This window comes from Arachis hypogaea, chromosome 18 (genome assembly GCF_003086295.3).
Source record: "Arachis hypogaea cultivar Tifrunner chromosome 18, arahy.Tifrunner.gnm2.J5K5, whole genome shotgun sequence".
Lineage (NCBI taxonomy): Eukaryota > Viridiplantae > Streptophyta > Magnoliopsida > Fabales > Fabaceae > Arachis > Arachis hypogaea.
In genome coordinates this window covers 24,092,002-24,114,577 of record NC_092053.1, presented here as the reverse complement: position 1 = coordinate 24,114,577, position 22,576 = coordinate 24,092,002, and the positions used below count along the sequence as shown (strand labels likewise).

The 22,576-nt window shown below is 38.2% G+C and overlaps 2 protein-coding genes, 1 non-coding gene and 1 pseudogene across 3 annotated transcripts; 3 read left to right on the top strand and 1 right to left on the bottom strand.

The window, feature by feature from the left end:
- The first annotated feature begins 232 nt into the window (after window positions 1-232).
- On the top strand, window positions 233-1,631 carry LOC112769777 (uncharacterized). Its single transcript, XM_025814245.1, has 3 exons — window positions 233-265; window positions 448-551; window positions 632-1,631. Exons 1-3 carry the CDS (start codon window positions 233-235, stop codon window positions 1,629-1,631), a joined length of 1,137 nt encoding a protein of 378 aa, XP_025670030.1.
- Window positions 1,632-2,971: 1,340 nt separating this feature from the next.
- LOC112769776 (uncharacterized) lies at window positions 2,972-3,607 on the top strand. The gene has a single exon (XM_025814244.1). It carries the CDS (start codon window positions 2,972-2,974, stop codon window positions 3,605-3,607), a length of 636 nt encoding a protein of 211 aa, XP_025670029.1.
- A 651-nt stretch (window positions 3,608-4,258) lies between these two features.
- Window positions 4,259-21,839, top strand: LOC112771926 (delta(14)-sterol reductase-like; annotated as a pseudogene).
- On the bottom strand, window positions 9,509-9,616 carry LOC112773981 (small nucleolar RNA R71). Its single transcript, XR_003188498.1, has one exon. It is a non-coding gene; the product is annotated as a small nucleolar RNA R71 (small nucleolar RNA).
- Window positions 21,840-22,576: the final 737 nt, after the last annotated feature.

Here is a 22,576-nt window from a genome sequence, read left to right as displayed (position 1 = left end):
TGTTTAAATAATTGTGAGCTGTTGGAACATTAGGGGGTTGAGGGGGGACAGAAAATTGAGCATGGTGAAATCTCTGAAGAATAAATATAACTTGAACATGTTAGGACTGCTGGAAACTAAAAAAGGAGTGCTTACTAAATATGATGTTACAAGGCTTTGGGGAAGTAATACTGCTGGTTGGGAGTTTGTAGAATCTGTAGGACGGCGGGGGGTCTGTTATTGATTTGGGATGATGGAGTGTTCCAAGTACATCACAGCTATAAAGGTGAGTGGTGGTTGTGCGTTGAAGGAGTATTAACAAGGACCAACTTCCGTTGTGCTTTTTGTTTGGTGTACGGTGCGCACGGGAGGGAGGCAAAGAGGAGGGTGTGGGAAGAATTGAGCTACGTGGCGGGATTGTGTCAGGTTCCTTTCTGCTTTTTACGGGACTTTAATGAAATTTTACAGGTTGAGGATCGCGAAGGAGTTACTAGCTTGCCGGCATCATGGGAAGAGTTTAAGGGCTGGGTGCATGACATGCAGTTGATAGATTTGCCTCTTACTGATAGAAAGTATACATGGTTTAGGGGTCGATCCTGTAGTTGGATTGATAGGTATCTAGTAAATATTGAATGGACTGAGAAATTTCCAGATATTCGGCTAAAGGGTGGCCCAAGGGGTTGTCCGATCACTGCCCGTTGATCTTGGAAGGTACAAGACTAGGAGGGGGCCCTAGACCATTTAGAAGTCAGGATTCCTGGTTTACGCATGAGGGATTTCTGAGGATGGTGAAGAATGAATGGAGAAGCCTCGGAGAAGCGCAGTTCACGTGCAAACTGAGGACTTTAACAGTACCACTGCGGCAATGGCACAAGGATAACTTCCGGGACATGGATAAGAGACTCATGAGGTTTGAGGAGGAGATCACCAAGCTGGACAATTTAGTTAGTTATGGGATTTATGATGGTACAACGGAGGCTAGAAGGAAGGCACTAGTGAGCTTTTGTGCAAAATGGTACATTAGAAAGGAAATACACTGGAAACAGATGTCTCGGTCCAAGAATGCTACAAATATGGATAAGAATACCAGATACTTTCATAACATTGCCTCGGCCAGAAGACGGAATAACAGGATCGATGCCCTGATGATACATGGAAGACTTGTGCAGAACCAGGCAAGAATAAAAGGTGCGATTAGAGGGTTCTACAAGAATTTATATAGACAGGAATATGCTCCGAGGATTGGAGTTAGAGATGGCTTAGTGAAGCATATCCATAGGGATGAGGCTGAAGTGCTGGAAGTGATGCCATCGGAGGAGGAAATCAAGGAGGCCGTGTGGGACTGCAAATCTTCAAAGGCCCCAGGGAGCGATAGGTATAATATGAACTTCATCAAGAGATGCTGGGAGGACATTGGGCCGGAATTCACTGTAGCGGTATTGGGGTTCTTTCAAAGTGCTAAGTTGCCAACGGATGTAAATGTAACGTGGGTGACACTAGCCCCAAAGTTCGAAGGTGCAAAGGAGGTGAAGGATTTTCGGCCGATTAGTATGGTGGGGTGTGTGTATAAAGTAATTTCTGTTGGTGAGAAGAATGAGATCTGTGATGCCGGGGTTAGTCGGAGAGACTCAGACTGCGTTTGTAAAGGGTAGGAAAATTCATGATGGCGCACTCATAGCCTGCGAGACGGTTCATTGGCTAAAGACTCGGAAAAAGCCAGCGGCTATTATCAAATTGGATTTTCAAAAAGCTTATGATAGAGTAAGATGGAGCTTTGTTGATATTGTGCTCCAGAAAATGGGCTTCGGGCAAAGATGGAGGAATTGGGTGAAGGAGTGTGTCGGCTACCATGGCAGTCCTGGTTAACGGGTCACCATCTAAGCCATTCAAGATGGAGAGGGGACTAAGACAAGGGGACCCACTTTCTCCACTTCTGTTTGTGCTAGTTGTCGATATTTTGCATAGGATGGTGGGGGAAGCTGTCAGGAACGGGCGCATTGCTCCGCTGCTGGTAGGGAGAGATCATATTGAATTGTCGCACTTACAATTTGCGGATGACACCATTTTGTTCTGCCCGCTGGTGACTGAAACAATTGTAAACTATAAGAGGCTGTTGCGGTGTTTTGAGTTGATGTCTGGGCTGAGCATCAATTTTGGTAAATTGAATCTGATTTCGGTGAACTGTGAGCAAGGATGGATTGATCATGCATGTGAACTATTGGGATGCCAGCAAGCCGCTCTACCGGTTAGATACTTGGGGATTTCTCTAGGAGCGAATTCGCACCTAGTGAAGACTTGGAAACCAATCATCAATAAGGTGGAACAGAAGCTTAGCTTATGGAAGGCGAAGGTTTTGAATAAATCAGGTAAGCTTGTCCTTATCAAATCGGTCCTGAATAGCCTCCCCATATATTATCTAAGTCTGTACAAGATGCCGAAGGCGGTGGCGGACAAGCTGATTGCTTTACAAAGGAACTTTATGTGGTGCAAGGAGAACGGTGACCATGGTATACCTTTGGTCAAGTGGGAGCTAGTCCAGGCTCCAAAAAAGGCTGGGGGGCTTGGGGGTTGGGATGCGGTACTGAGAAACACAGCGCTCCTGTTTAAGTGGTGGTGGCGGTTTTCAAAGAAGGATTGCCCGCTGTGGAAGAATATTGTTTATTCGTGCAACAAGTTGAACTCGGATGTAATGCTAGCAACTCAGCCTTTACCAGTAAAAGGTGGAGCTTGGAAAGACATCTGTCAGCTGAATATAAAAGAACAACAGATTCGTGATAAAGTGGTTAGTGGTTTGGCAATGGAAGTAGGCAATGGTATGCAAACTCGGTTTTGGGAAGATAACTGGGTTCAAGGTGGTGTTCTCAAAGTGAGTTTTCCAAGACTCTACTCTATTTCAAGGCAGCAAGGAGGTGTCATTGGGGATTGTGGTTTTTGGGATGGGCTAGAATGGATATGAAATTTTCAATGGAGGAGGGAGCTGTTCCAATAGGAGATGGAACTAGTCCATCAGCTCCATGAGAGGTTAAGGCCAGTGAAGTTGTCATCTGATCGGGAGGACACTGTGGTGTGGAAGTTTGAAAATAGAGGTATTTTTTCTACTAACTCTGTGATACAGGCCATACAATTGGAGACACTGTCGGCCGAGATCATGAGCTATAGTTTCACGAGTTCCCTTTGGAAAGGTTTCGTACCTCCAAGAATTGAGCTTTTCGGGTGGTTTGTGCTAGTTGGTAGAGTTAACACCAAGGAGAGGTTGACTAAATTAGGAGTTAACATTATGAGTGATAGTATGTGTATACTGTGTACCAAGGAAGTAGAATCTGCTGAGCATTTATTTCTTCGGTGTGAGGTAACATGGCAGGTGTGGTGCAAGTGGTTGAGGTCACTTGGTAGAGACTGGGTAATTCCTGGAACCACTAAAGAACTGTTTGAGAGTTGGCGTGGCATGCACAATAGACAACAAGGGCAGAAGTTGTGGATGACCACGTTCTTTGCAGTGATTTGGAACATCTGGTTGGAACGTAATGCACGGATCTTCAAGAATAAAAGAGCAAGTCTTGAGGCAATTCACACAAGGACGGTGTTGAGCTACACAGAATGGCGTGCTTGTGATCCTGTGGGAGGCTGATGGCAGCACTGGAGATGCCAGTGGATTGTTTTATTGTCCGTAGCTCTTTATGTTTCTTTCTTTCTTTTGTATGCTCCACTTTAATGTGTTGAGCTTCCTTTTATTCAAAAAAAAATTATTTTCATGAGATCAAAATTATTTTATTTGTTAATCTCTTGTTTATTGTTGATTGTTGTTGATTGTTGATGGTTGATATTAATATGATTTTGTAATGTTTTTGAGTTTTTCCTGATTGATGATTTTTTATTTTGAGAGTTAGTTAGTTAGTTGTGATGGTTGATTTCAGGTCACTTAACAACTATTATGATTTGTGATGAGTGGTTTTTTTTTAAAGATAAAAGATTATTACTTATTGGTCATTAAACATCGTGAATTTAACCGTGAGATTGTGAAATTTTAAATTTTGTCATTATATGAATTATTGAGTTTAAATATTTAAAATTTTATTATATATTTAATTAAACTGGTTCGATTACGATTAGATCACAGATTAGACCTTTAAATTATTGAATCAGTCAAGTTTTTAGAACCTTGAGTACAATAAAGTAGCAACAACAGCACTGCTGCAATAATTGAAGTCACAATCTTCTCTGACACCAAAGTCACAATCAAACTACTCACTCCATTCAGATACAAGGTTCACACATGCTCATGGATCTGGGTTCTCTTCTTCAAGCTCTTATACCATCATGGAACTCAGTTAGTACTATTCATTCATTCACTCACTATACCCTTTTTATGAATTAGTTGATTCTACGAATGTAATATGTAAAGTTTTAATATTTTCACTATTTTGGAATGTGGGTCAGGCTTATTTGCTTCTGGGCTTCTTTGCTTATTTGGCAATTGCGGGATCCATTGTGCTGGGAAAACTTGTTCCTGGAGTTGTTCTTGCTAATGGAACTCGCCTTCATATCACTGCAATGGTTTGTTTTTAACATTCTAGTGCATTACAAAAATGTGGTTCATTTTAGTGTGATTTTGATGTAATATAGGTTCTCTAGTTCATGGTAATCCTTAAATCAGTGTTATAATGGCAACATATTTTTGCTTTTCACTTCATGGTCAGTCTTCAATGCCATACATGGCAAAATATTTGTTCAATGACCTATTAATAGAGGGAATCTTAGAAAAGGAAAAATCATAGGTGATAGGTGAAATTGTTATAATCGCTAGATTTTAATAATTTGAATGTATACATGATTTATAACAAAGATTATGATGATTTCTTATTTATGCTACTTATTGTACCTAGTGAGATAAGGCTTAGCAGTTGTTATGGTATATTTTATACTTTTAAGGATATTTTGCATGTTGATTCATATAAGATTCACAAGAATTGAGCCTATATTTACACCACTATTCCTTTTATGTTTTTTTGGAGGTGTAACTCCATGTTCACATTTCCTCAGGTCTAGTCTTGCTTCTTCTGTTGGTTGCACTTCTTGGGATTAGTGCAAAGATGGGTTTTGTATCTTCTACCATACGTGTTCATATGGATATTCTGGATTTTGCATAACACTATGAATCATATGCTAGAGTTAGAGTGACACAAAATAACTTGTGGCAACTTTTTTGCAGGCTATATCTGAGAGAGGACTTGAGCTGCTGTCCACAACATTTATCTTCCATTTTCTTGTATGTAATTTGATGAGCGGATAATTTATACGCTTTTTGGCATTGTTTTTAGTATGTTTTTAGTAGGATCTAGTTACTTTTAGGGATGTTTTCATTAGTTTTTATGTTAAATTCACATTTCTGGACTTCACTATGAGTTTGTGTGTTTTTCTGTGATTTCAGGTATTTTCTGGCTGAAATTGAGGGACTTGAGCAAAAATCAGATTCAGAGGTTGAAGAAGGACTACTGATGCTGTTGGATTCTGACCTCTCTGCACTCAAAGTGGATTTTCTGGAGCTACAAAACTCGAAATGGTGCGCTTCCAATTGCGTTGGAAAGTAGACATCCAGGGCTTTCCAGAAATATATAATAGTCCATACTTTGGCCAAGAATTGACGACGTAAACTGGCGTTCAACGCCAGCCTTCTGCCCAAATCTGGCGTCCAGCGCCAGAAAAGGATCCAAAGCCAGAGTTGAACGCCCAAACTGGCACAGAAACTGGCGTTCAACTCTAAAAATGGCCTCTGCACGTGCTACACTTAAGCTCAGCCCAAACACACACCAAGTGGGCCCCGGAAGTGGATTTACACATCAATTACTTACTCATGTAAACCCTAGTAGCTAGTTTATTATAAATAGGACCTTTTACTATTGTATTAAGGATCTTTGGTCTCAGTTTTAATCCATTGTTCATCTTAGGAGACTATTGATCACGTTTTAGGGGGCTGGCCATCTCGGCCATGCCTGAACCTTCACTTATGTATTTTCAACGGTAGAGTTTCTACACTCCATAGATTAAGGTGTGGAGCTCTGCTGTTCCTCAAAGATTAATGAAAGTACTACTGTTTTCTATTCAATTCTTCTTATTTCGCTTCTAAGATATCCATTCGCACCCAAGAACGTGATGAAGGTGATGATTATGTGTGACGCTCATCATCCTTCCCCCTTATGAACGCGTGCCTGACAAACACTTCTGTTCTACATGAATTAAGCTAGAATGAATATCTCTTAGATCTCCTAACCAGAATCTTCGTGGCGTAAGCTAGAAAGATGGCGGCATTCAAGAGAATCCGGAAGGTCTAAATCTTGTCTGTGGTATTCCGAGTAGGATTCAATGATTGAATGACTGTGACGAGCTCCTAACTCGCGATTGCAGGGCGTTAGTGACAGACGCAAAAGGATAGTAAATCCTATTCCAGCATGATCGAGAACCGACAGATGAATAGCCGTGCCGTGACAGGGTGCGTGAGCATATTATTCACTGAAAGGATAAGATGAAGCCATTGACAAAGGTGATGCCTCCAGACGATTAGCCGTGCCGTGACAGGGCATTGGATCATTTTCCTGTGAGATGACCGAAAGTAGCCATTGACAGTGGTGATGTATCACATAAAGCCAGCCATGGAAAGGAGTGAGACTGATTGGATGAAGATAGCAGGAAAGCAGAGGTTCAGAGGAACGAAAAGCATCTCCATTCGCTTATCTGAAATTCCTACCAATGAATTACATAAGTATCTCTATCCCTATTTTATTATATAATATTCGAAAACTCCATTATCACTTTATATCTGCCTAACTGAGATTTGCAAGGTGACCATAGCTTGCTTCATACCAACAATCTCCGTGGGATTCGACCCTTACTCATGTAAGGTATTACTTGGACGACCCAGTGCACTTGCTGGTTAGTTGTATCGAAGTTGTGACAATTATGAATTAAGATCAAAGCACCAAGCTTTGGAGCCATTACCAGGGATTGTTCGAGCCTGGACATCACAATTTCGTGCACCAAGTTTTTGGCGCCGTTGCCGGGGATTGTTCGTGTTTGGACAACTGACGGTTCATCTTGTTGCTCAGATTGGGTAACTTTCTTTTCGTCTTCTTTTCAAAAATCTTTTAAAAATATTTTCAAAAAATTTCTCTTTTGTTTTCGAAAAAATAATAAAAATGTTTTCAAAAATTTTATTCAAAATTTTTAAGAATGAATTCTAGTGTTTCATGATGATTTGTTGAATCCTGGCTGGCTGTAAGCCATGTCTAATTTTTGGACTGGGGTTTCAACTTACCATCACAAATGAAGAGATTCTCACACACTTAGTTGTTCTATACATGAAAAGTATCCATATCTGCTGAAGCTTGGCTGGCCATTGGCCATGTCTAGTGTTTTGGACTGGAGCTTTCTTTGAAAGCTTGGCTGGCTAGTGAGCCATGTCTAATTCCTGGACTGAAGCTTTAGACTAACATGGCAAGATTCCTGGAATTCATATTAAAAATTTTGGAATCCTTATTTTTCTTTTTCATATAATTTTCGAAAAAATATAAAATAAAAATCCAAAAAAAATTAGAAAATCATAAAAATCAAAAATATTTTGTGTTTCTTGTTTGAGTCTTGAGTCATATCATAAGTTTGGTGTCACATGCATATGCATCTTGCATTTTTTTTTTCGAAAATATCATGCATTCATGGTGTTCTTCATGATCTTCAAGTTGTTCTTGGTAAGTCTTCTTGTTTGATCTTGATGATTTTTTGTTTTGTGTCTTTTCATGTTTATCATATGCATTCTTGAATTCTTAATGTCTAAGCATTAAAGAATTCTAAGTTTGGTGTCTTGCATGTTTTCTTTGCATTAAAAATTTTTCAAAATTATGTTCTTGATGTTCATCATGACATTCAAAGTGTTCTTGGTGTCCATCTTGACATTCATAGCATTCTTGCATGCATTCATTGTTTTGATCAAAAAAATTTTCATGCATTGCATCATTTTTCTTGTTTTTCCCTTGCATCATAAAAATTCAAAAATCAAAAAAATATCTTTCCCTTTTTCTCTCATCAAATTCGAAAATTGAGTTGACTTTTTCAAAAATTTTTAAAATCAAGTTGTTGCCAATGAGTCAAATCAAATTTTCAATTTGAAAATCATATCTTTTTCAAAATCTTTTTTTAAAAATCAAATCTTTTTCAAAATTATTAGTTATTTTCGAAAATTCCAAAAATATTTTTCAAAAATCTTTTTCTTATTTTTATCACAAATTTTCGAAAATAACATAATCAATTAATGTTTTGATTCAAAAATTTAAAGTTTGTTACTTACTTGTTAAGAAAGATTCAAACTTTAAGTTCTAGAATCATATCTTGTGATTTCTTATGAATCAAGTCATTAATTGAGATTTTAAAAATCAAATCTTTTTCAAAACTAATTTCAATCATATCTTTTCAAAAATATCTTCTTATCTTATCTTTTTCAAAAATATCTTTTCAAAATATCTTTTCTAACTTCCTAACTTCTTATCTTTTCAAAATTTGTTTCAACTAACTAACTAACTTTTTGTTTGTTTCTTAACTTTTTCAAAACTACCTAACTAACTCTCTCTCTCTAATTTTCGAAAATATCTCCCCTCTTTTTCAAAAATTTCTTTTTAATTAACTAATTATTTTTATTTTTATTTTTTTATTTCAAAAATTTTCAAAAAAAAAATTATTTACTAACATTTTTCAAAAACCATTTTCAAAAATCACTAACTCTTTTTCAAAATAATTTTCGAAAATTATTCCTCCCCCATCTCATTCTAATTATTCATTCATATTCTAACATCTCATCTCACATCTCTTCCATTCGTACAGTTGTGTTTCTTCCTTTACATCACATTCTTTGTCTCCCCCTCTTTTCTTCCACTCACACAGGGATCCCTATACTGTGGTATAAAGGATCTCCATTATTATTATTATTTTTCTGTGCCTTCTTCTTTGTCATATGAGCAGGAGCAAGGATAAGAACATTCTTGTGGAAGCAGATCCAGAACCTGAAAGGACTCTGAAGAGAAAATTAAGAGAAGCTAAAATACAACAATCCAGAGATAACCTTTCAGAAATTTTCGAACAGGCAGAGGAGATGGCAGCCGAAAATAATAATAATGTAAGGAAGATGCTTGGTGACTTTACTGCACCTAATTCCAATTTACATGGAAGAAGCATCTCCATCCCTGCCATTGGAGCAAACAACTTTGAGCTGAAACCTCAATTAGTTTCTCTGATGCAGCAGAACTGCAAGTTTCATGGACTTCCATCTGAAGATCCTTTTCAGTTCTTAACTGAATTCTTGCAGATATGTGATACTGTTAAGACTAATGGAATAGATCCTGAAGTCTACAGGCTCATGCTTTTCCCTTTTGCTGTAAGAGACAGAGCTAGATTATGGTTGGATTCTCAACCTAAAGACAGCCTGAACTCTTGGGATAAGCTGGTCACGGCTTTCTTAGCCAAGTACTTTCCTCCTCAAAAGCTGAGCAAGCTTAGAGCTGATGTTCAAACCTTCAGACAAAAAGAAGGTGAATCCCTCTATGAAGCTTGGGAAAGATACAAACAGTTGACCAAAAAGTGTCCTTCTGACATGCTTTCAGAATGGACCATCCTGGATATATTCTATGATGGTTTATCTGAGCTATCAAAGATGTCACTGGACACTTCTGCAGGTGGATCCATTCATCTAAAGAAAACGCCTGCAGAAGCTCAAGAACTCATTGACATGGTTGCTAATAACCAGTTCATGTACACTTCTGAAAGGAATCCTGTGAGTAATGGGACGCCTATGAAGAAGGGAGTTCTTGAGGTTGATACTCTGAATGCCATATTGGCTCAGAACAAAATATTGACTCAGCAAGTCAATATGATTTCTCAGAGTCTGCATGGAATGCAAGCTGCATCCAACAGTACTCAAGAGGCATCTTCTGAAGAAGAAGCCTATGATCCTGAGAACCCTGCAATAGCAGAGGTAAATTACTTAGGTGAACCTTATGGAAACACCTATAACTCAACATGGAGTAATCATCCAAATTTCTCATGGAAGGATCAAAAGCCTCAACAAGGCTTTAATAATGGTGGAAGAAACAGGTTTAGCAATAGCAAGCCTTTTCCATCATCAACTCAGCAACAGACAGAGAACTCTGAACAAAATGCTTCTAATTTAGCAAGTCTAGTCTCTGATCTATCCAAGGCCACTGTAAGTTTCATGAATGAAACAAGATCTTCCATTAGAAATCTGGAAGCACAAGTGGGCCAGCTGAGTAAAAGGATCACTGAAATCCCTCCTAGTACTCTCCCAAGCAATACAGAAGAGAATCCAAAAGGAGAGTGCAAGGCCATTGACATAAGCGCCATGGCCGAACCTGTGAGGAGAGGAGAGGACGTGAATCCCAAGGAGGAAGACCTCCAGGGACGTCCAGTGATCAATAAGGAGCTTCCCTCTGGGGAACCAAAGGACTCTGAGGCTCATCTAGAGACCATAGAGATTCCATTGAACCTCCTTATGCCCTTCATGAGCTCTGATGAGTATTCCTCTTCTGAAGAGAATGAGGATGTCACTGAAGAGCAAACTGCCAAGTTTCTTGGTGCAATCATGAAGCTGAATGCCAAATTATTTGGCATTGATGCTTGGGAAGTTGAACCTCCCTTGTTCATCAATGAACTAAGTGATCTGGATCAACTGACATTGCCTCAGAAGAGACAGGATCCTGGAAAGTTCATAATACCCTGTACCATAGGCACCATGATCTTTAAGGCTCTGTGTGACCTTGGTTCAGGAATAAACCTCATGCCCTTCTCTGTAATAGAGAAACTGGGAATCTATGGGGTGCAAGCTGCTAAAATCTCATTAGAGATGGCAGACAGCTCAAGAAAACAGGCATATGGACAAGTAGAGGATGTTTTAGTAAAGGTTGAGGGCCTTTACATCCCTGCTGATTTCATAGTCCTAGATACTGGAAAGGAAGAGGATGAATCCATCATCCTAGGAAGACCTTTCCTGGCCACAGCAAGAGTTGTGATTGATGTTGACAGAGGTGAAATAGTCCTTCAATGGAATGAGAACTCCCTTGTATTCAAAACTCAAGGATCTCCCTCTGCAACCATGGAGAGGAAGCTTGAAAAGCTTCTCTCAAAGCAGAGTCAACCAGAGCCCCCACAGTCAAACTCTAAGTTTGGTGTTGGGAGGCTACAACCAAACTCTAAGTTTGGTGTTGAACTCCCATATCCAAACTCTAAGTTTGGTGTTGGAGAGTCTCAACAAAGCTCTGCACATCCGTGAGGCTCCATGAGAGCCCACTGTCAAGCTATTGACATTAAAGAAGCGCTTGTTGGGAGGCAACCCAATGTTTATCTAATTCTTATTTTTATTGTTTTTCATGTTTTCTTAGGTTCATGATCATGTGGAGTCACAAAATAAATAGAAAAATTGAAAACGGAATCAAAAACAGCAGAAGAAAAATCACACCCTGGAGGAGCATCTGTCTGGCGTTCAGCGCCAGAACAGAGCATGGTTCTGGCGCTGAACGCCCAAAATGGGCAGCTTCTGGGTGCTGAACGCCAGAACAGGCATGGTTCTGGCGTTCAACGCCAGAAATGGCACACAAATGGGCGTTGAACGCCCAAAATGGCCACCAACCTGGCGCTGAACGCCCAGAGTTGGATACAAAGGCATTTTTACATGCCTAATGGGTGCAGGGATGTAAATCCTTGAACACCTCAGGATCTGTGGACCCCACAGGATCCACTCAGGATCTGTGGACCCCACAGGATCCACTCAGGATCTATGGACCCCACAGGATCCCCACCTACCTCCACTCACCTCTTCTCACCACTCTCTTTCACACAACCCCATAAACACTCTTCCCTAAAAGCCCTTCACCAATCACCTCAATCTCTCTTCCCCATTAAACCTTCACCACTCACATCCACCCACTCTTCCCCATAAACCTACCTCATAAACTCCACCTACCTTCAAAATTCAAAACCAATTTCCCACCCAAACCCACCCATATGGCCGAACCTTAACCCCCCCTCCCTTCCCTATATAAAGACCTCCATTCTTCATCAAATTCACACAACACACCCCTCTACACCCTCCTTGGCCGAAACACATTTCCCTCTCCCTCTCCATATTTCTTCTTCTTCTTCTTCTATTCTTTTGATTATTGCTCGAGGGCGAGCAATATTCTAAATTTGGTGTGGTAAAAGCATAAGCTTTTTGTTTTTCCATTACCATTGATGGCATCTAAGACCGGAGAATCCTCTAGAAGAGGGAAAGGGAAGATAAAAGCTTCCACATCCGAGTCATGGGAGATGGAAAGGTTCATCTCCAAAGCCCATCAAGACCACTTCTATGATGTTGTGGCCAAGAAAAAGGTGATCCCTGAGGTCCCTTTTAAACTCAAAAGAAATGAGTATCCGGAGATCCGACATGAAATTCAAAGAAGAGGTTGGGAAGTTCTAACAAATCCCATCCAACAAGTCGGAATCCTAATGGTTCAAGAGTTCTATGCCAATGCATGGATCACCAAGAACCATGATCAAAGTAAGAACCCGGATCCAAAGAACTATGTTACAATGGTTCGGGGGAAATACTTGAATTTTAGTCCGGAAAACGTAAGGTTGGCGTTCAACTTGCCATACATGGAAGAAAATGCACGCCCCTACACAAGGAGAGTCAACTTTGATCAAAGGTTGGACCAAGTCCTTATGGACATATGTGTAGAAGGAGCTCAATGGAAGATTGACTCCAAAGGCAAGCCGGTTCAACTAAGAAGATTGGACCTCAAGCCTATAGCTAGAGGATGGTCGGAGTTTATTCAATGCTCAATCATTCCCACTAGCAACCGGTCTGAAGTTACTATAGACCGGGCCATCATGATCCATAGCATCATGATTGGAGAAGAGGTGGAAGTTCATAAGATTATACCTCAAGAACTCTACAAGGTGGCTGACAAGTCCTCCACTATGGCAAGGTTAGCCTTTCCTCACCTCATTTGCCACCTATGCAATTCAGCTGGGATTGACATAGAGGGAGATATCCTCATCAAAGAGGACAAGCCCATCACTAAGAAAAAGATGGAGCAAGCAAGAGAGCCCAGTCATGGAGCTCAAGAGGCGCAAGAAGCTCACTTCCATGAGATCCCTGAGATGCCTCAAATGCACTTTCCTCCACAAAACTATTGGGAGCAAATCAACACCTCCCTAGGAGAATTGAGTTCCAATATGGGACAACTAAGGGTGGAACATCAAGAGCACTCCATCATGCTGCATGAAATAAGAGAAGATCAAAAGGCAATGAGGGAGGAGCAACAAAGACAAAGAAGAGACATAAAAGAGCTCAAGGACATCATTGGTTCCTCAAGAAGGAAACGCCACCATCACTAAGGTGGATTCATTCCTTGTTCTTCTTTCTTCTGTTTTTCGTTTTCTATGTTATGTGCTTATCTATGTTTGTGCCTTCATTACATGATCATTAGTAGTTAGTAACTTTGTCTTAAAGTTATAAACGTCCTATGAATCCATCACCTCTCTTAAATAAAAAAATGTTTTAATTCAAAAGAACAAGAAGTACATGAGTTTCGAATTTATCCTTGAACTTAGCTTAATTATATTGATGTGGTGACAATGCTTCTTGTTTTCTGAATGTATGCTTGAACAGTGCATATGTCTTTTGAAGTTGTTGTTTAAGAATGTTAAATATGTTGGCTCTTGAAAGAATGATGACTAGGAGACATGTTATTTGATAATCTGAAAAATCATAAAAATGATTCTTGAAGCAAGAAAAAGCAGCAAAGAACAAAGCTTGCAGAAAAAAAAAAGAAAAAAAAAAGAGAAAAAAAAATAGGCGAAAAAAAAAATAGAAAGAAAAAGAAAAAGCAAGCAGAAAAAGCCAATAACCCTTAAAACCAAAAGGCAAGGGCAAATAAAAATGATCCCAAGGCTTTGAGCATCAGTGGATAGGAGGGCCTAAAGGAATAAAATCCTGGTCTAAGCGGCTAAACCAAGCTGTCCCTAACCATGTGCTTGTGGCGTGTAGGTGTCAAGTGAAAACTTGAGACTGAGCGGTTAAAGTCAAGGTCCAAAGCAAAAACAAAGAGTGTGCTTAAGAACCCTGGACACCTCTAATTGGGGACTTTAGCAAAGCTGAGTCACAATCTGAAAAGGTTCACCCAATTATGTGTCTGTGGCATTTATGTATCCGGTGGTAATACTGGAAAACAAAGTGCTTAGGGCCACGGCCAAGACTCATAAAGAAGCTGTGTTCAAGAATCATCATACTGAACTAGGAGAGTCAATAACACTATTCGAAATCTGGAAGTTCCTATAGATGCCAATCATTCTAAACCTCAATGGATAAAGTGAGATGCCAAAACTATTCAAGAGGCAAAAAGCTATAAGTCCCGCTCATATGATTGAAGCTCTGCTTCATTGATAGTTTGGAATTTATAGTATATTCTCTTATTTTTATCCTATTTGATTTTCAGTTGCTTGGGGACAAGCAACAATTTAAGTTTGGTGTTGTGATGAGCGGATAATTTATACGCTTTTTGGCATTGTTTTTAGTATGTTTTTAGTAGGATCTAGTTACTTTTAGAGATGTTTTCATTAGTTTTTATGTTAAATTCACATTTCTGGACTTCACTATGAGTTTGTGTGTTTTTCTGCGATTTCAGGTATTTTCTGGCTGAAATTGAGGGACTTGAGCAAAAATCAGATTCAGAAGTTGAAGAAGGACTGCTGATGCTGTTGGATTCTGACCTCTCTGCACTCAAAGTGGATTTTCTGGAGCTACAGAACTCGAAATGGCGCGCTTCCAATTGCTTTGGAAAGTAGACATCTAGGGCTTTCCAGCAATATATAATAGTCTATACTTTGGCCAAGAATTGACGACGTAAACTGGCGTTCAACGCCAGCCTTCTGCCCAAATCTGGCGTCCAGCGCCAGAAAAGGATCCAAAACCAGAGTTGAACGCCCAAACTGGCACAGAAACTGGCGTTCAACTCCACAAATGGCCTCTGCACGTGCTACACTTAAGCTCAGCCTAAACACACACCAAGTGGGCCCCGGAAGTGGATTTATGCATCAATTACTTACTCATGTAAACCCTAGTAGCTAGTTTATTATAAATAGGACCTTTTACTATTGTATTAAGGATCTTTGGTCTCAGTTTTAATCCATTGTTCATCTTAGGAGACTATTGATCACGTTTTAGGGGGCTGGCCATCTCGGCCATGCCTGAACCTTCACTTATGTATTTTCAACGGTAGAGTTTCTATACTCCATAGATTAAGGTGTGGAGCTCTGCTGTTCCTCAAAGATTAATGAAAGTACTACTGTTTTCTATTCAATTCTTCTTATTTCGCTTCTAAGATATCCATTCGCACCCAAGAACGTGATGAAGGTGATGATTATGTGTGACGCTCATCATCCTTCCCCCTTATGAACGCGTGCCTGACAAACACTTCTGTTCTACATGAATTAAGCTAGAATGAATATCTCTTAGATCTCCTAACCAGAATCTTCGTGGCGTAAGCTAGAAAGATGGCGGCATTCAAGAGAATCCGGAAGGTCTAAACCTTGTCTGTGGTATTCCGAGTAGGATTCAATGATTGAATGACTGTGACGAGCTCCTAACTCGCGATTGCAGGGCGTTAGTGACAGACGCAAAAGGATAGTAAATCCTATTCCAGCATGATCGAGAACCGACAGATGAATAGCCGTGCCGTGACAGGGTGCGTGAGCATATTATTCACTGAAAGGATAAGATGAAGCCATTGACAAAGGTGATGCCTCCAGACGATTAGCCGTGTCGTGACAGGGCATTGGATCATTTTCCCGTGAGATGACCGAAAGTAGCCATTGACAGTGGTGATGTATCACATAAAGCCAGCCATGGAAAGGAGTGAGACTGATTGGATGAAGATAGCAGGAAAGCAGAGGTTCAGAGGAACGAAAAGCATCTCCATTCGCTTATCTGAAATTCCTACCAATGAATTACATAAGTATCTCTATCCCTATTTTATTATATAATATTCGAAAACTCCATTATCACTTTATATCTGCCTAACTGAGATTTGCAAGGTGACCATAGCTTGCTTCATACCAACAATCTCCGTGGGATTCGACCCTTACTCACGTAAGGTATTACTTGGACGACCCAGTGCACTTGCTGGTTAGTTGTATCGAAGTTGTGACAATTATGAATTAAGATCAAAGCACCAAGCTTTGGAGCCATTACCAGGGATTGTTCGAGCCTGGACATCACAATTTCGTGCACCATAATTCTAAGCATAGAATCTTATTTAGAACTTCAAAGTAATGACATTCAATGGTTCTTTTCATAGTCATATCTGTCTGACTGTCTCTGATTCTGGTGTTGTTATATAAAGGTCTTCAGTAGTTAACATTCTCCAATGTTGTTGCCTAGCTCGTCTAGTCAACACTGAAGAATTTAGGTACTAACACTTGTATTAATGGAGTAGTGTTCAATTTCATCATATGAATATGATAGAACTGAAATATGAACAAATGACACATTATTGAACTTAATAACAATGATGGAAGTCAAATCTTATCGTATCATTAGATAAGACTGGCTATACGTACCAATGCACAGTTGTTGAAATATATCAAAAGCCAAACTTGATACCTTATTTGTTTTTATTGTTATTCTGCACTGCTTGATAATTACCTTCTTTGTTGTCATTTTTACTAATCTCATATCAGGTGACCCTGGCACTTTATTTTGCGGGTTGCAAGTCACAAAGTAAAAGTTCATCACTAAAACCTCATACCACTGGAAACCTGATATATGATTGCTATGTTCTAGATGTTAAAATTACTTTAATCGTAATGGCTTCTGTTTGAAGTTTGTGTTTGCATCTCTGTTGTGTTTTTCTGTCTAGTACAATGAACCCCGACTTTTTAACTAGTGGGAAGTGTGAACATGGTTGATTTTATTTCCTTGACCGTTGGAGAAATTGGATTTTATTTTTTTCGTTTTCTGTTTTACTTTAATAGGTGGTTTGGAATACAACTGAATCCTCAGTTTATGGTATGTTATCCACCTGATGTGGTTCCTTGCTTTTTCTAATTTTATATGATTGCTTAAGTGTATATAATTGGCAGTTATGATGGAGAAAAAGCGTTCTTAGCTTGCAACCCTGCCAATGGAATTGTCAAAATTGCGGTTTTTTTATGATTATTCTAAATACTATAAATATTCCTGCACATATAATGAAATTGTCAAATTGTAGATTTTTGTTTGTTAGAGCTGGAATAATGGGGTGGCTGCTTATCAATTTATCCGTTCTTGCAGAGAGCATCCAAGATGGTACTTTGAGCAAATCAATGATTCTCTTCCAGATATTCTGTGCAGTAATTTCAAAACCTTGCATACTCTAGTTTCTTGAATTTCCTTTTTTTTTTCTCTTTTCTTTTAATAAGCACTAGTTTGGGTATTTGATGAGTGATTTTCTTCACATTTATGCCAGTTATACATCTTGGACTACTTTGTGCATGAACAGTACATGACATCAACGTAAGTGAATTGCGTTTGCTCCACTTGAAAAATTGTTCATCCTAATCTCTCTAAAATAATAAAACATGTTTTCCTTGCAATATTTTCACTAAGTTATGAACTCATGATTGTGATATCTATACTATCATTCATGTTGGATATAATTGTTTTTTATGATCTTATCTTTTAATTTTTGTTTTTAGCTGGAACATAATTGCAGAGAGGTTGGGCTCCATGTTGATTTTTGGAGATTTAGTGTGGATTCTTTTTACTTTTAGCATACAGGTAATTGCTATAACTTAGCTCCCAGCTTGCCATTTATTTGCGCCATTATGTATAGTACTTTTTTGTTTAAACACATAACATGTATTGACATGCTATAATTGCTGTCAGGGCTGGTGGCTCTTGGCGAACGAGGTGGAGTTAACAACGACAACCATTATAGCTAATTGCCTTGTCTTCCTGATTGGGTAACGTGTCTATAATATCCAACCGTGAATTCTATAATACACCACATACACTCTTGAAGTTACATTAGTTCATAACATAAATTTGTGGATCAAACCTTGCAGATACATGGTATTTCGAGGAGCAAACAAGCAAAAACATGTATTCAAAAAGAATCCAAAGGCTCCTATTTGGGGTAAGCCTCCAAAAGTCATTGGTGGAAAGTTACTTGCTTCTGGTTATTGGTAAGATTTCTTTTCATTTGATATCTGTATTTTGTTTCTCTTTTTCTTTTCCCTCTTTCTTGATTTAAGGGGAAAAAACTGAAAAAAAAATGAAGATTGCTTGGAGTAGATATGCATCTGCTTTCCTTTCACCTTTAATCTAACACATAATATGTGATTACCGATCACTATCTTGAAACATGTTGGGAGGCTTCGGAATAAAAAATAGGATGAGAAAAGGCTCCATTGGCTAAGTTATTCGTTTTATCAAATAGCGAAAGTTATGGTTGGTTTGAGTATTTGTATAATCAAAGTTAAGAGTAAATACCCATAGTCATCCCTGAGATTCACGCAAATACCCATAATAATCCCTAAGATCCCGATTTCCCCATTGTAGTCCTCCAGATAGAGCTCCGAGCACTCAAAGTGGTCCCTAGCCATATTTCAGGTGATGAGTCATCACCGGAGCGCTGACGTGGACTTGGATTGCCACGTGGGAGGGGTCCAAAACGTCGTCGTTTTGGGTTTGACACCCTTAAAAGCCAAAAACGACGCCGTACACAAATACTTTACTTCACTTATCTCTTCTTCTTCCACCTTCGGACTTCTTCTTCATCTCCCCATCAATGGCGTAGCCATAGGGTTGTATTCGCTGGGTTTAGGAAAATTTGAGAGAAGAAGTAATCCGATCAGAAGTTGTTATCGTTCTTCCCCTCCTTCACCACCATAAGCACGAGGTTCTGACTTTGTGATCGGACTCAAGGTAACCTTCTTTTTTTTTTTTCAATACAGTGTTGGTTCATGATATGCAAGTTGTTAGTATAGTTGAGGTTCTAGAGTTTTGGTCTCATTGTAGTGTCTAGGGTTTGAAGGCTGGCTGGGGTTTGTAGGGTTGCTCTATTTAACCTGAATGAAACACGGATGAAACAGGGAGTTGTATGCAGGATTGGAAAAATATATTTTTTTGTGGTGATTAATTTTTTTTAATGCATTAGTAGGCTTTCTTTACATTTTGTCTTAATACATGTTCCCTTGTATTTTCTTTTTGTATTTTCTGTAGGTAGCACCTTATGAACGTCCTGTACTAAGCAAGACTTACCTTTTTCCTGAGTGTAAGTTGTGATATTCTCTCTCCCTCTATGCTATAATTATCTTGATGTGACAATTGGATTTTGCAGCCCCTGCTAGACTTCCTGGTTTCCATGTTTATGTTGGAAGTGGAAGAGAAAGATTGCTTCCTGAGTGGTATAATGAAAAAGGTGATTATTACGTTTGGTTCATCACAATTATTGGATAGTTTTAAGGACAACTAGGCTCTCATGCTAAGTGAAAACAAGAGTAAATTAGAAAAATGGTCCCTAACAATGATTTTCCAAATGCAAATTTAAATGTTTGATTGCAGGTATAGAGTTGATTCTTAGCACAAAAATAGTGAAAGTAGACCTTGCTGCAAAATCTCTATTTTATTTCATGCCATACTGTTTTATTTCTTTATATGTTTTTAAAGAAGTGCATTATAATCTGATGTAAAGTTGCATAATTAACAATGCAAAAATGCTTTACATATAATTGATCCTCAAAAACTATGTTGGGTACTCAAACCAAGTTAATTGAAGATTTATATGCATATAACAGTCCTAAAACTATCATTGCATGATTTGAAAAGGTTTCAACCTTGCTTTTTCAGGTGAAAGATTGGGGGTGTGGCTTGTTCTCTTTCCAACTGTTTATTTATCAGTAGGAATTGCAACTGCATTGATCCTTATAGGAGGGGAAACCATGAAACTCTTCTTCCAAATAGTTTGTGGTCCAATGTGACCTCAAATCCTTTAGGTTGGCTTCTAAATTTTTTGAAAGGTATTAGTGCTGCTCGTATAAAAGAAATGCAACAAAATCTTTCCAAGGTTTGTATTCTGGGTTATGTACAGTCTTTTGCTGCTGAAACCTTGCAAAAACTTTCTACTATTTCCCAATGCCAATGGCAAGTTTAAGCATAATTTATGTCCCGTGCAATATAACCACTAATCATCCTGCATATTTGTTATTTTTCTAAAATTGATATTTAGTTGAATGTCTTGCTTTCCTATTTGGCATTAATTGCTTTTATTTTGTTTTCCAATACTCAATGCATTTCCTGTATCCTTGTCCAGCTCAACCATTGGGTCCTGAAGACTTGGTTTGGAGAATGGTTTGTTACTTTCTGTTTTGATATTTTTCGATATGCTTGACCCTCAGTATTCCTAGACTGCTTCTTTTAGGAACTGAATGGCATTGTTCTCCTTTAACTATGGTATTGTTCTGTTTATGATGATGCTACAGATGGCTGGGAAGGTGGTGAAGCTTCATTCCCGAAGATCACAACGTGTAGTTCAAGGGTATGAAAAAGAAGAAGAAGAGATGAAGTCGAAGAGGAGATGAATTATATGAAAATTTGGGGATTTAGGGTTACATATAATACGAAGGACCAACATGGGTACAAATTGGAAATTAGCCAGCTCAGCTAGCCATTGGACCCTCCAGCGTGGCAATCTGAGGCCACGTCAGCGCTCCGGTGATGACTCATCACCTAAAATATGGCTAGGGACTACTTTGAGTGCTCGGAGCTCTATCTGGAGGACTATAATGGGAAAATCGGAATCTTAGGGATTATTATGGGTATTTGCGTGAATCTCAGGGACGACTATGGGTATTTACTCAATTAATGATTGGTAATTAGTAATAGTATAATATATTACCAATAAAATTGTTTAATCCCCGTGAATTTTTATTTAGAAAGTCAGTAAATTTAGGTCATGCTGAGATTATATGTATTTAGTTCTTAACTTCTTATGCATTACACAGTACACATTACTTCTTTGGTCATTTGTCCACTTTTTGGTACATGCTTTAAATCAATGTGTACCAAAAAGTAACACTTGACAGATAAAAAAGAACGGAAACAATAACATGTTTTAATCCGTCGTTATTGTTTGTCTATCCAGAACAATGTATATACACTCAATTCACTTTCTCATGGAAGCTATTAACACAAATTGTCGTTGTTGTTGTTATTGTTGTTGAAGAGGTATTGCTAGACATTGTAATTACCTAGGTGACTTGTTTCTTGCTCTCTCCTTTAGCTTACCTTGTGGGATAAGATGATCTCATTAACTCATTTCTTTAAGGCAACTACTCAAATGAAGATGCTAAAAACATCTTTTTATGAAAATTCTTGTGTTAAAAGTGTACTTTGTTTGTTTAGCCACACTTTAAAAAAAATAACACTTTTGTAACACATCAAAATCAAACCATACATTTCATCATCTAATGGTAAAAAAAAAGCATCTTCATATGAAGACAATAATAAAATCTTCATAGTAGTATCCACCTTTCTTTAATTATTTTGCCGATATAAAGTTATAGATATTGATTTTTCTACAAAGAAAATAATGTCAAACCTTGTAGCATATTTTATTCATTTTTGTAGTTCACCAGTACCATACTTCTATCCAATATATCTTCTTATTCTATTGATATGGAGGGAGAGAAGGGATGAATCTCGTTGTGCGAAGAAGTATAAAGAGATATGGACTGAGTACCGAAAACTTGTTCCTTGGAGAATATTGCCATATGTGTATTAGAAAAGAAAAGAAGAAAAAGAAGGATCCATTGTATTGGCTTTTTGCATTTTTGTAGAATTGATACTATTGATAGAAGTTGCATACTGTTTATGAAGGAGTTTATTAATAAGAACCTTGTTTGATTTTATTAAAGTGAGATGAATATTTTAGCAAAGTGGTCTCTTTTTTTTATATTATTATTATTATTCGGTACATTCTCTATGTTTTGATTTTGAGCCATCTAAATAGAAAAAATAAAAGCAATAAAATTTTGTTTTCTGTTTTTTTTATGCAAAATTCTAAAAGAAAAATTAATGAAAACAAAAATAGATGCTGTTAACAAGATTGGTGAACATTGTAGATATTTTGGTCTCTTAACTAGTGCTCGTGATTTTTTTTTTTTTTTTGGGTTTGTTACACTGTATTTTTTAATTCAGCGAATCAAAAACTAATTTATTATAAATTTAAACATTGTTTAAGAATTTATTGTTGGTTAAAACTATAAAATTTCAACACTCAATACTTATTTAAGTAGACAAATAAATTCACACTTAACCAAGCAAGTTGGTTATTAGAAAATAACAAATGAAAAAAGATTTTGATCGCGAGATTCTTAAATCCTTCTTAGATCTTCGTCTTAGATAGGGGTAATTAGATATTCAATAGTTTCATCATGATAAAAAAGTTGAATTTGTCAATATAATACACTAGAGATCTTAGATATGAGTCTTGAAATAAAAAAATAAAACTTTGAAAAACTA

Coding starts and splice junctions, on each gene's coding strand:
- LOC112769776 (XM_025814244.1), top strand. CDS start 2,972: ATGGAACTAGTCCATCAGCTCCATGAGAGGTTAAGGCCAGTGAAGTTG.
- LOC112769777 (XM_025814245.1), top strand. CDS start 233: ATGGAGTGTTCCAAGTACATCACAGCTATAAAG. Junction 266..447: donor AGTACATCACAGCTATAAAG/GTGAGTGGTGGT, acceptor GAAATTTTACAG/GTTGAGGATCGCGAAGGAGT. Junction 552..631: donor TTGCCTCTTACTGATAGAAA/GTATACATGGTT, acceptor AGAAATTTCCAG/ATATTCGGCTAAAGGGTGGC.